We start from the raw sequence: 14,401 nt of genomic DNA, 5'->3' as shown, positions 1-14,401 counted from the left end.
GCAGCAGCACACAGACATTAAGCCCCAACGGGTTTTCCTGAAGATTTTTCTCAAAATACCATGCTGAAATGTAATTGAGTGTATCTCAACATTTACAAATTCTACTTAAATAATCTTGGTATCAAAATAAAGCGAACATTTGGGAGATTTTATTAGAATTGTAAGTATTAAAACAGCTGCCATGGGTTTAGAGATATTGGGCATGGGTGGGGTGTGCGGCTGGCCGCCGGCGTGCTGGGGGTTCCTGGGGTCTGGGGCTGGGCGCTGGGGTGTGTGCCGGCCTGGTCTGGTGACTYCCTGCTGGGGCTCGGGGCCTCTGGCCCTGTCGGGCTTTGGCCTGGAGGGGGTGTGCCCTGGGGGCCCGGACCTCTGTGCGCTTTCCTGGATCTGCTCTGGTATCGCGGGTGCCGGTGGGGCCCATGAGTTTGTTGCTGCTGGCCCCGCGGGTTGTGCGTGTGGTCGCTGGGGGGACTCTCCACGTTCTCCCCTATGGTCTGATCTGGGGGGTGGGTGGGCAGATCTTCCCTTGCGGGTGCCCCACAAGGAGCACCCGGACCCCACGAGGCTGCGTTTTCCTTAAAACTGGGCCCCACGATGTAGGAAAAACAAGGACACACACACAGTGAGTGGGGATGATCCACCGCCAGTTAGTGTGTGACATATTTACACAATGTAATTGATACAGTTTTACATGTAAGCAGAAGCTGATCTCAGATCGGAGCCGGCTGACATTTCTGCCAGAGCTGGGCTCCAAATTACTGCAGGCTGAAGCGACAATCAGAATGTGTGTATCAGATTATCATACACACATTCTAACTTCTAACCAATCAAACGCCTTCACATTGGCCATTTTAGAAGCAACGATTAATTAAAATATATCCTTCTATCAGTGTGAGGATGGCTGAAAAACGCAGGCAAACACACACACAAAAAAACAACTAAAATTGCTTGAAGGAATGCACCCTGCTCGRCCACGTGTTGTGTGCACGCAGTAACGAGCAACATCAGTTACCACGTCCTAGCTGACAGAGAATCTACACCGGCATGCACTCAAAAAAACAGATCGTTGGATTTACTTGAAAAGGTTATGTCATCAGTTTCCACTCAGCTGAGTTTAGTAAGTGTAAAGCAACATTCACATTTTCTTTAAAAATAAATGTGAAAGTTGCTTTAAATGCTCAACTCAGATGAGTGAAACTTGTTTCCATAACTTGGTTKAGTAAATCCAACAATCTGTTTATTGAACGCGTCAAACAGATTGTTTTTAATGTGATAAAATTAACAATGGCTGATGCTATGCTCTTTTATTGAGAAAAATAATATATTTTTTCTACTTTTATTTGAGTCACTTGGAAAAACATTGATTTAAATTAACGTCTTTACATTTTTAAGCAAAACTTAGACTTTGTTCTGACTTTAACAGGCTTGTTTGATGCCCTCTTTGACCAGATTAGTACTATTCTTTACTTTAAAATACAATCAATACCATCAATAATATTGTGCACAACAAAAACTGTCCAACTGTCAAAAATTACTCTTTAAAAAACTTTTATTTCTTCAACAAAGGCCTTTTTCTTATGCTGCTCAGGGAACTATTATAAATATTCAACGTTTTCAAGCCTGGAAAACTGAAAAGTGAACCTCAGAACAGAAGGAGAGGATGTTCACCTTAAAAAGCCCTGGAAGTGAAGATACTGTAAATATATATTTATGCCGTGTGGATGTAGTGTAGACTGCGGGGCAGATGTGTATAAGTATGTGTCTTTCTTTACTTAATAAAGCTCATGTTTTATCACTCGTGTCCTGGATTTCTGCATTCCTTCCACATGACTCGCTGTGACTCTGGGAGAATGTGATGATGATGATGATGATGTACGCTCCAATCTAAACAGCAGTATAATATGTCCCGTGTACAATGGACGCTGTATGACTCTGGTCCTAAAACTTGTCAAATCTGAGGAATTTTCTGAGGCTTGTTGCGTGTGATAAAAGCTCTGGCCTCTAGATGTCAGACTGAGTCATTAAACAAGAGCCCTCTTCTTCTTCCTGTTTGATTTACAGCTTCATGGCTTAAATGCTTCACATTCAAATAAAACACGTCATTTATAAACTTTAATTCTTATTCAAACCACACAATCAAGCAGATTTATATAAAATKTCCTCTCATTCCATTCAGTCCAAAGGAAGATTTAGTTTCTGGTGTTTGAACTTGTGGAAACTTTATGGGAAGCTGACAAACTAATTTACAACTTAGAGTTTTTCCCAGATGTTTGGTTTTTTGCACAGTCAAATTCTTAACGGGCTATAAAACTGCAAAATTAAATGATGAGTTAATTTCAAGCAAAGTGACAGGAAAACAGCTTTGTTTCCAAATTAAAGCTGTATTTTAAAAACTTAAACTTTCTTCAAAGAAAACTTCTTCCCTGTGTTTTAAATGCCACAGACACTTCCTGTTTGCTGAACTGATTCTGCTTACGTGAAATGTTTTGTTGACCCTTTTTTATATTTCACTGTTATAAAATCCACTATTATCTGGATGTTTAAATGAACTTGAACAGAAAACCTTACCATGTTTCATCCTAAATAAAATATGTTGGTTTAGTTTCCCACTTCTGGATATAWATTGATGTTTTTATGAACAATAGATACTTTTTATCTCTGCCTTCGATGATTTTGTGTGTCCAGAGAAGTTGGAAAAACCCAGACAAAATGAGCAAAATCAGGACAAATGACAAGTTCCTTCAGAGGATGTTCAGAGTGGATGACATCACAGCTCAAGTAGAACGTTTTATTCAGCCTTTTTGGAGACTTTAATATGYAAATGGTAACAAATTTTCTGAAACACTGTTTGCTGATTTTGGAGATTATATTTTTGAAAAAAGACAAACAAAACATGTTTTGGAGCTTTAGGGTGAAATGTAACTCCTGAATTTAAGGATCTAGGATCTAAAAAAGTCAATTTTTCATAATGAAATAGTATTTAATTTAGTTAATTTTTTCTCTGACTTTTTGTATTGTATTATTCTGATGTATTCGAGTTGGTTGTTGTTGTTTCCCGGTGTTTGCGCCGGCTGTTTCGAGTTGTGAATTATGTTGATTTGTTTGTGTCCTGATGCATCTCAGTAATCCAGGTAGAAAAAATCAAAAAGAAAAAATAAGTAGGTCCTCTGGATGGTTCTTCTTTAGTGAAACGTTTCGTCAATCCTCCAAGAGACTTCTTCAGTCTGATGAGTTTTAGGTGAACTCAGCCTTATAAGCACTGCCTCCACATGGACAAGCAGGTTGGTCACATGCAAAAGAAGGCCATCGCAAACAAGGGGACATTGAGCCCCYCCTGCATTTACTACATACACATAACACGACACCAGAGAACCACAGCATCCAAACCAAAAAGTCAGGTGATGGGGCACATGACCCTCTATGAACAACAGAGCTAATCAAGTCTATTGTTAGMCGATGGCCCTCTTTTGCATGTGACTAACCTGTTTGTACATGTGGAGGCAGTGCTTATAAAGCTGAGTTCACCTGAAACTCATCAGACTGAAGAAGTCTCTTGGAGGATTGACGAAACGTTTCACTAAAGAAGAACCCATCCAGAGGACCTACTGATTTTTTCTTTTTGATTGATTTCTTTGTGTTTTTATTTTGGGTTGGAGCAGTTCCTGCTGAGGCAGAGCCTAATGTCGACCCTAAAACAACAAAACCAAAGTTGGACAAGCACCTCCCGGCTCAGCGTGTTGTTCTAAAGTATTTAATGTAGCACACAAACTAGCACAAATGAAATGTCTTCAAATCTAACCCAGTCCTCTGAGTGATGACGCCTGCAGTGATTAAATTCCTGACCCACTGTTGCCTTATCCTCATGTCAATTGTTGAAGCAACACTTAGAGATTAGAGCTTCGTTCGTCATCAGACACAAATGTTCAACAGCTAGAATCCAAATTTACCAAAGTTTAGGTTTTGCTGCGGAGCATCAGCCCCCAGCGTTTTGACCTTTCAACCCCACCTGGGTCAGCTCTCCTCTTTGACACCCAGGGACCCAAAACTACCATCAGCCCCACTCGCCATTACCCAGAATGCCCTTATGCTATCTGGGAAGAATGAAAACGATTGACGTCTTTCTGGCCATCTGCCATCCATCTCTCCCATCCGTGCCTCTCCCCAGCCTCGCCCATCTCTGACTCTTCCCTGAGAGGATTAAGAGCGTTGGTTTCTCTGCACGTCGTCTCATCAATGTGTAAGCGCAGCTTCTGTGTGCGTTATGTGTGTATTTTGTCTCCGTGTGTCTGTTGCAACCGGTAATATCTTTGTCTGCAGGATTTTTCCCTCTATCTTTAGTCACCAAACACTGACGCGTGGCCCCCTTTTCCACAGCAAATCCTTCCACTGATTGTACAAGTTACTTAAGGAACAGAAAAAACTGACAAATCACTATCGTTTTAAATAAATCTCTAATGTTTTATTGCATTATACAGACACTTGGACCTGTGGATCTGAAGGAGGACGTAGGGAGACAGCTTCAGTTTGAAATAAAAGGCAATTCACTGGGAAACAGGAAATCAGTTAAGCTATTTTCTTTTTTAGCAAGTAAAATCGATAAATCAGATGAAACAACTTTAAACACACAACAAAGTTAAAACTTGTATCCATCATTTCACACACACCAGACAACGACAAAATAAAATCTTACAGAATATAAACAATATTAACATGACCATCGCATGAGGGAAACAAGAGGGCGGGTAGAGAAGTGTATAAAAATAACTTCTGTTAGCAACATTATTAAAGGGAATTTCCAACACTAAGCAATGTTTGTAATTACAATTAAACCAAGAGTTACATATTATAAACAACAACATAATACCTAAAGCTTTTTAGCATGAAGCTGCTAATTAGCTTAGCGTAGATGAAACTTCYCCTGGCTCTGTCCATTGGTAAGAAAAAAGTCTACATCTGTGACGTTTTATTTGTGCTCACTGAAACACCATTAGTTCAGCATCATGAAAGTAAGAACAGAGAGGTAATAATGGCTAAAATAATAAGCTTTTGCAAATGATCTATAGGAAATATAAGGTATTTAAATCTCTGTTTCAATCAATATCTTATTATCTAAATGAAATATTTTATATAGTATTTTCTATCTCAGATTAAAGCAGTTATATTCCAGTGACAGTATATTGCTTCTACATGATAGAGCACAGTCTATCACCTCCATGGAAGACATGAAGATTTACAGTAGAACACCGAAGTGCTGCTAAGAAGGWCCTATGGAATGGAAATGTAGCCAAAATCAGCAGTGACTCAAATAAAAGCCTGGATTCAGCTACAAGTGGACACGTTTTAAAGGCTGTAGTCATCCGGTTCTCCTTGTGCTTACATGACAACCTTTTTGATTTGTTTAAATAAAGTTTATGAATCTTTTTAAACTCATTAAAAAACAAGAACATATTCTTAACTWCACCACTAGATGTCAGTATTTCTTATGCAGTGTACCTTTAACWGCACTTACCGATTAGTATCAGCTGATTTTGAATTTTATCAGCACACACTAAAATATTTTGTTACCTTTGGACAGAACCAGACCCTAAAAGATGAATGAATATAARTAAAAATGTAATTTTAACTTATGATTTTTGCAGTTGTGCTTGTGAAGGCTGGTAAGAACAGAAATGTACCTACGTTGTCTACAGCAGGCGTAAATCTTTGCCACCAGCCACATCTAAGGAAGGTAAAGAAGGTCAGGCAATCGTGACCATTCCAGGTTTTGTTTGATATTGAGGAAAAACTTCTTCCTAAATTTTAGAGAGATTCTRCACAGATTTAACTGAGTGTTTCACTGCCATATTTTTGATGCACATTACATTTGTTTTGTGAGTTTCTGTGCAACCAGCTAGAGATCTACTGAGTATCTCTGCTGTAGCGTTATCGATTTTAAAAAAAGAAGAAGAAAGAAACAAAATGACTAAAGCATTATCCCGGTGATTCATCCCGGTAAAGCGCCGTCATGGCAGATCGCCAAGCGGGATGGCGCACCTCCGGTCATAAGCGGTGTCATCYCTCTCCTCGCCGTCGCTCACTTCCCCCAGAACCCTCTCCCTGTCTTCCTCCTCCTCCGTTTCACTTTCTCTCCTCAGTCGTTCCCGCTCTCTGTCCCGCTCTCTGTGGGAGCGTGGAATTGTGGAAATCTGAGCGCAAAGACCAGGATGCAAGGTCAGACGAGTCAAGAAAAGAAATACTCAGAATAAAATTGTTTTCCTGGAACAATGGCTGCTAAAGATCTATGTTGGATTATTAAAAAAGCTAAATGAAACAAATAAAAACATCATTCTAAGACAAGGATAAAAGTAAGGTCTAAATTTTGGTGTTGTAAGGAGGAGGTAGATACCTGGTTGTCGTGGCTGGGCAGGGGGCAGTAGCCCGGCTCCGTCCGGTGGCGGAGGCGAGGAGAATGGGTACGGAAAGGTCGAGGGGAATGGGAGCAGACGGAGCGCGGAGACGGGGAACGGACGGAGCGTGGCGATGGGGATTGGACGGAACAGGAGGGGGAGTGAGTGATGGACTGGGACTGGGAGAGAACATGGCTGTGGTGGTTCAGTTTGAGCGGGCGGGGGGACCGGGGGGGCAGCTCGGGAGGTTTGAGAGGATCCACCAGGTCCATTTCCGTGAGGATCGGAGGRGGAGGGATGAAATCAAGCGCCTCCTCTGCGGGGAGCATTTCGGCCGCGTCGAGATCGGACAGCTCCGCTCTGGACAAATGATCCACAATCCCGGCGCCGAACGAGTCGCCCACCACATTGATGGAGGTACGCATTCTGTCACTGAGTGGACAAACAGAGAGGCGGGACARGGCGACACTTTACCAACCCTTCACGTTTAAACCAGGCCTGTCAGGAGCCCAACATGAAGCACAGACTCATCAGACGCCTGACTCACAGCAGCCAGTCGACAGCGATCAGCAGACTGATGTCCTGAGTGGGCAGGCCGACGGCGGTCAGGATCAGCAGCATGGTCACCAGTCCAGCACTGGGAATACTGGCAGCTCCGACACTGGCCAGGGTGGCGGTCATGCTGAGGAGAAAACTAYATTTTATTTTCTGCTGCTTTCTGTGACCAACACGTTTGCAGACTGTAAAAAAAAAACATTCCCCGTCCAGCACTTTCATCTTTTACAAACCATTTACAAAAAAACTAGAAGCACTCAGAGAAAGCAACAAACCCCCGCCAAGGCCATAGGGAAGCACATTTGCTGACAGGGTTGGACTGACCAACAAGTTCAAGTTCAAGTTTAAGTTTATTTATATAGCACCAAGTCACAACATGCGTTGTCTCAGGGCACTGTACATGAAAAAAGAACAATCTAAAGAAGAAACCAGCAGATCGTGTTGAATCACTTCATRACAGTCTCCCATCCTGAGCAAACGGTGGAGAGGAAAAACTCCCTGCTAATCAGGAAGAAACCTCCAGCAGAACCAGGCTCAGGACAGGCGGCCATCTGCCTCAACCGGCTGGGTTGGACAACCTGTCCAAAGCATTTTTTCCCATCCTAACAAGTTCAAAAGAAAACCAGTTGGGCGGAAAACTGCCCAATCTGGCAACACTGTAATTGCCAAATAAGTTCCGACAAATCGAATTTACCTCACATGGTAGAGATAATTAAGTTATCCATCAACGTGAATAGAATTTGTTTTTCTACGTCTACAGACAGCGTGTAACATCACCAAAAGTTGTTGATACGACAGAATAATAATTCCAACTTTGCCGATAGGAGCAACATGTTCCTGATAAATTCTCTCCAGTTTGTGACTTATYCTTCCTYTTTCCTARAGACATGCGTAACATAAACYTCTGATGTAATTACTTTGCGTGGCTTGGTTGATTCGCAAGAATCCTTGAAAAAATTACTGTGTCCTGATTGTCACCAAAATTTAATGGTGTTCCTTTGGCCAGTACCCACCTGTGGTAAAAAAATTTAGTGACAATCAGTCCATAAGTTGTTGAGTAATTTTGTCCACAGACAGACAGAGAGACAGACAGACAGACAGACAGACAGACAGACAGAGAGACAGAGAGACAGACAGACAGAGAGACAGACAGACAGACAGACAGACAGACAGACAGACAGACAGACAGACAGACAGACAGACGCAACCAAAAACCTTACTTCCTTGGAGGAGGTAATAAGAAGAAATACATGAACATGTAGAAGCTGCGCTGCAGAAATCAGATCTCCAGTAGCATATCTGTTAGTTACAGAGTCTTTTATATCAAAAACTCACTTAAAAATACATTTATATTCCTCATCGGTGTCTCCCTGGAGATGCCGCATCAGTTACAAACACTGTATTGACCCTGGAGGATCCAGATGTGAATCCTTTGCTCTCTGCTGTACTGTAAGCAGATGTGTCTGCTGTGCACACACAGCAGATCAGATCAGAGCGCCGTGGAGTTTTAAAACTTTGCTCCACATCCTGAAACTGTTTGCATGTGAACCAAACGTTCCAGCATCACTGCAAACGGAAGCGACAAAGCCACATTTATTAGTGGAAATGACTTTGTGTGAACGCTGAGTCAGCATTTTGCCCTTCTTGCTACTTTTTCCATCAGGCCTAATTAAGCTGAATTAAACAAAAAACCCTAAATTTCCGGGGTTTCCACTTCAGAATGAGAAAAATTTACAGCAGGCGGTGATGTTGAAGGTTTGACCCAACACGAGTATCAGGACCAGCTGATCCTGGTGTGCATTTGTGTCGACTTCCTGTCTGAACATATGCAGACCGTCCACAACAAAACATTTAGGAATGCTGCTTCTCACAACATGTCTGCCATTTAAGAAATTATCAGTACATGTCGATCTTTGCRCCAAACCACATTTATTACCCTTCGGATCTCGGGGTTCTGTGTCGCGGTTCGTCTTCGTCTCCACAGCTCCAGTCATCAACCTCGAAGTGGGAACGTTAGGAGCTTCACACACCACATGTGGATCATATTTTACTAACAGATTCACTTCGTACAATAGCCACACAGCACGTTTGGAAAATTAGATTTTGGAATTTGGTGGTAAACAGACATAGCTAAAAAATGTACAYTAAACAGCTTTCAAAGACCTGAGCGTTGTTAGTATCCCGCAGCTACAACGAGCCGAGTCTCATCCAAGACTGGTTCTAATTTGGACTTAATGTTTACTTCCAACTTCAAAGCCAGGGGGGAGAAAAATTATTTGATTACTTTTTAACAGCATTCGTTTTAGTGGGMTTTTTTTCTCTCTGCTATTTATTTCTGCATATCACAACAATCTGTTTTAATCATGAAAGTCTTTTAAAAACAACTGAAAATTTGTCTAGACTGTTTGATATAAAGGAACAGACAAAACAATTCTCGGAGTGTTTTCTTTGCAACTTAAAGATTTTAAGATTTTAATTTAGATTTGCCAAGAGTAACACAGTGTTAAAGTATGTTGAAATGAACTTTTACTCCAATCTGGAAGGCATTCAGACTGTTGTGCTCCATGGTAAGTGTCCAAAAGTTTAAAAAAAAATACAGAAATTGGTTTTCAAACCATGACCCCAGCTAAACGAAGTGCTAAGTGGGTGTGAAAGTTGGATTCTTAAGTTTCCTGGAAGCTACTGAAACTGTAACTGCCACCCCCAGTAATATTCTTGGAAAGATTTGGAGACAAGAAGCATGACAAATAAGCTTTAAAACAAGTTATGAGCTGTTTCTAAAGAAATAACAATAAACATGGCTGCTATTGTTCATCTCAGGCTATGTTCACACTGCAGGTCTCAATGTTCAGTACTGATTTTTTTTTTTGAAAAACAAAAATCAGATTTTTTTTGGAGCGAACATTCACATTACATTTTAAATACAGCTTCCATCAGACTCCAGTGTGAACGCTCCACAGCACTGATGTGACACGCAGTAAAACAGGTGACTTCTCATTCAGCCGGCTTGTTTGTTTACAGAGTTAGCATGGATGCTACTTTTAGCACGTCAAATCTGAAGCTGTTCAATCAGAGCTGATTAAATAATTATCTGACTTGTTTAGTTCAGTTTTAAAGTTGTAAACACATGGAGCTACAGGTTTAAACAGTGTGACTCGAGGTTAGTTATCGATRCTTRACCTCCACATCACTGATGAAAAAGTTGGATAAAAACATCAGATATGTATCCGATTTATTACCACATACTGAAAAGGCCTGGGTCGGATTTGAAAAAAAAAATCTGATTGTCGCGTTCAGACTGTCATAAAAAAGTCAGATGTGTGTTGCATTTGCCTGCAGTGTGAACGTAGCCTTAGAGCTGGATGTCTAATGTGAAAATATCATAAACTAAAAAGTATCTGATGAAATGTTGCAGGGTGTCAATGCAGCTGCAGCCCAACATTCCAATCAAACTGTAATAATCCAGGCAAAAAAAAAAAGCCTACATTGAACAATACTACGAATGATACGTCTACAGCAGGYTTATTCAACTGGTGGCCCACGGGCCACATCCAGCCTGCAAATGACCAAAGTTCGGCCCGCCAATTGGTTCATTCATCTTTTAAGCCCAAACCCCTGGTTTTCTACTTTAACTAGCTTAAGTTCTTTTAGCTGGACAAAGACATGTTTGGTATCTACAGAAACATCAGAATCTCGGCTAGAAGCTGGTAAAAACCACTCAAGAAAGTTAAAACTACAAGCAGTTGAAGATAAAACTATGAAAGTGAAAATAAAATTGGTTTAAAAATGTGTCACGTCAGAGAGGTTAAAATATTTGTGGTAAATAAGAGGCATCATGTGTTACTTTTGTTTTTGTTGTTTAATTCTCACTACTTTTATTACACAGGGTATGTTGTATTCATGATTAAATGCAGCAAAATAAACTATTTCAAAGGTATCAGATATTTGTGATACTTTTATTTATTTTTATTAATTTTTTTCCTGCATCTTTCCTTATGTGGTTTTTAATTTTTCTGTTGTTAAAGGTAGCACAACTGTGTTTGCTGCATGACCTGTTTCACCTGTTCCCCCATGTTTGTCTTGTATGTCTTTTTGAATGGGTGTTTCTTAACTGCCCCCTCCTCCCTTCCCTGAATGTACAGCACCTTGTGAATTTATTTCTGTGAAAGGCGCTATATAAATAAAACTTTACTTACTTACTTAATACTTGGTTTAATTATAATGAACTGCTGGATGTTTGGACCCTCAGCTATCTGCCTGCAGTAACTGAGCCCCCCGGAGTAATTTAGTTGAATAGCCCTGGTTTACAGTTTAGTAAAAGCTTCTCATACTCCACACTCAGAAAACAATTTGAAACTCAAACACATCACTTGTGACACATTATGTCCGTTCCATTTATCCACATACCTCACGGTGACGATCTGTCCAGCATCTAGCGCGATGTCATTCATCTGGGCAATAAAGATGGCCGCCACAGCCTCGTAGAGGGCAGTGCCGTCCATGTTGATGGTGGCGCCGATTGGCAGCACGAAGCGAGTCACACGCTTATCGATCTTCAGGTTTTCCTCCAGGCAGCGGAAGGTGACGGGCAGCGTGCCCGCACTTGGAAACACAAACGCCCACGCAGACGAGTGGCGGCAGATTCAAAAACAGGGAGGAGAGCGAAGGACACGGGATAGGCAGACAGTTGGTGGGAGACAGAAACGCAGAGGTGGGGAGGAAGGTGAAGGGGTAACACAAGAGTCAATAAAAGGCAGCAGACATTCGAGTCGGAGCCCGAGGCCTCTTCCTGACAGCTGGTGGGAAGCCACTGTTTCAATCCCTCAATATGTGAATTAGAGGAATCGGATTCCTGGTCCCGACCCTGCTCTGCTCATAATGTAATTAGAGAAAATGTTGATAGGATTACCCGTTTTCACTAAAACCTCAACGATGTGCAAAAATGACAGTTGCAGGCAGGCAGGCCGAGCCAGGCCAGGCGGGGATACAGCGGGGCCGGTTTGTCTGGTGACAACTAATCCAAGGGCTTAGACTTTTACAACCCACAATCTGTCTGACACGGACGGCTCCATGATAGCCTGGACTCACACACGTTTGGCTCTGCTGTCCTGKACAGCCTCCGCAGCTGCAGCAACACTGAATGTTACATCAGGCCTTTTAGGTTGACCCGAAGCAGTCAGTGACCGTAACTAAAGCAGCTGTTCGAGGAAGTTGTAAAGTGTGACAGACTGATACACTCACATGTAGATAAACAAATCTGTTGGGAACTTTCCATAATATTAAAAAAGGCTAGCTAAAAGTAGCATTTATTTTTGAGTTCTTTTTAATTTATTACATGCTATAAGCATTAAGTTTAAAGTTAAAATCCATGCTGTTTTCTGGTAGGAAGAAGATCCCACCAGTGTCCTCATTTCTCACCACATTGGATGGTACCATCGTTGAGGAGGTGGTCTCTTATAAATATCTGGGAATTATTATCAACAATAATCTTTTTTTTTGCCAGGCACACTGATTCCTTAATTAAAAAACTGAGGATGCAATTGGACTTCTTTTATAGGAGAAAAAAAAACTTTGCTTCTCGTTGGCCGTTAGGAAGCGGCTCATCACTGCCGTCTTCCTTCCCATTTTGGGAATATCAAAACTATTAATGAGCTGRGAGGAGACAAGAAATGAATCTACAACTGCCGGTCATACCTGCTGGCGGTGCCCAGAGCTGTGATCCAGGCCTGGAAAATCCCAGAGTAGAACACAAAGGGGCTCTTTCTGGTGATGGCGAAGAATATGGCAGGTAGGATCAGGCCGCCGTGGATCACCAGACCCACCATCACGGTCACCATGTAGAGGCCCAGCTGCCGGGCCACCACCTCCAGGTCTCCGATGGCGGCGATCTTCCCCGCGATCAGAGAGGCGATGCCGATCGGAGAGTACCTGTGGATCGAACAGATACCATTATTTTTCTTTTAAACACCGTGTTTTTATTTAGGAGGTTTGAAAAGTTAGTGTTTGTGTTGGCAGGAACAAAATAAATCACAATACTAAACAAAAAAAGAGAAAAAACTTTCAGTTTTGCCTTTTTTTGTCTATGAGCTGAAATCTAAACATGTAAGTGATGTGGTTAATATGGCAAAGAGGACGTTTTTGTTAAAATAAAAAAAGCAAACAAATATTTTCTAATATGGTTTCCTAAAACAGAGGTTCTCAAACTGGGGTCACAGGACTCTCAGAAGTCCGCAAAAGGTTTCTTGGGGGTCCTCAAAAACTTTCACTAAATTGTTAATTTAGTTTTCATTTTTAAAAATGCATGGAGAACAATGATCTAATAAAACAAACATAAACTTAATAAAAATATACATTCCCGTGGCATTTATGGGTTGAAATGACAAAAAATTATCTTTTAGAACAGCTTGTAAGGGGTCCCCAGACCCAAATGACTTCAGAACTCCTGTCCTAAAAGAATAGTTTTCCATTAATTTTGTCTCTTAGATTAGTTTAATAAAAGTCAGTATTTATAATCAAAACGTCACCCAGTCCTGCTCTTTACATTTTAAAGTCAAAACACTAAAGCCTCTTTTGCAAAAAAAAATCATATTTTCTATATTTTTGTGAAATAAAATGTGACACAATAACAGATCTTTCCAGTGAAGATCTGTTTCTCTCCCAGAGGACGGGACACATTCTTGGATCTCCGGTTTCCTGCTTGGCGCTGCAGTTGTTCCCATTCATAAATTCAGACCCACCGTTCTTCTTTTGGGAGATCTGAATTAAAGCGACGCTCTGCATAAGCCCCGCCCCCCCAGCCGAGACGTTTCTCGTCGTGACAGCGGCCTGCTCCTCCAGGTCAGCTGCGTGCTGAAACCTGAGGCAGGCGCTCGCTGACAGTTGTTTAGCGGAGCATGCCGTGTAGATTAGACGTTTTTCTGTACACACTGAACTCTGTTTGGTTTGCTCCACAGGCCTCGGACTAATATGTTTACACTGAGTGAGTGATGCGAACGATTCCTCTGGTGTCCAGCTGCACATGTAGTTTCTCTTCTAACCCCCCCACCCCCTGTTTTCCTGCTCTGAGAGCCACGACTCTGCTTATTTCTCTGCGTGACAATCCAGAGTCTTGCAAAGCCTCAGTTGGTGCTCCGCCTCCTGAAAGCATGCATCTTTCTTCTGTTTGCATCTGCCGCCGAGCTGCTCCTCTGCCCCTCTGTGGATCCATTACATTTTGGAGGTCTTCCACCTTGGCTCCCCTGGGAGCCCGCGGCATTGCTCCTGCTGCTCCTTGGCATACCTCAGACTCCAACATGTCCCAGGGAAACCCTCTCCCATCTGTCTGCGTCCTTCACAAACACACTTCATCCTCCTTGCCTTCTTCTAAAGTTGTCACAGTTTCACCTCCGCCTGTCACTTTCCCTTCACTGTCGCTGACCTCCTGTGTGTGTGTGTGTGTGTGTGTGTGTGTGTGTGTGTGT

General features: G+C 41.9%; 1 protein-coding gene across 1 annotated transcript in view; it reads right to left on the bottom strand.

Annotated features, from left to right (window-relative positions):
- Window positions 1-4,432: 4,432 nt before the first annotated feature.
- The window catches only part of slc1a9 (solute carrier family 1 member 9), a gene marked incomplete in the record, with an annotated part of 16,183 nt that continues 6,214 nt past the window's right edge, over window positions 4,433-14,401 (bottom strand). The window contains 5 exon segments of the mRNA XM_014018772.1: window positions 4,433-6,185; window positions 6,386-6,818; window positions 6,934-7,068; window positions 11,349-11,543; window positions 12,636-12,869. Coding sequence (XP_013874226.1) covers window positions 6,003-6,185; window positions 6,386-6,818; window positions 6,934-7,068; window positions 11,349-11,543; window positions 12,636-12,869 — 1,180 coding nt within the window.

Source organism: Austrofundulus limnaeus, unplaced genomic scaffold, assembly GCF_001266775.1.
Source record: "Austrofundulus limnaeus strain Quisiro unplaced genomic scaffold, Austrofundulus_limnaeus-1.0 Scaffold201, whole genome shotgun sequence".
Taxonomy (NCBI): Eukaryota; Metazoa; Chordata; class Actinopteri; order Cyprinodontiformes; family Rivulidae; genus Austrofundulus; species Austrofundulus limnaeus.
Note: the sequence above shows the minus strand (reverse complement) of the source record. Positions and strands in the feature narration are given on the sequence as shown.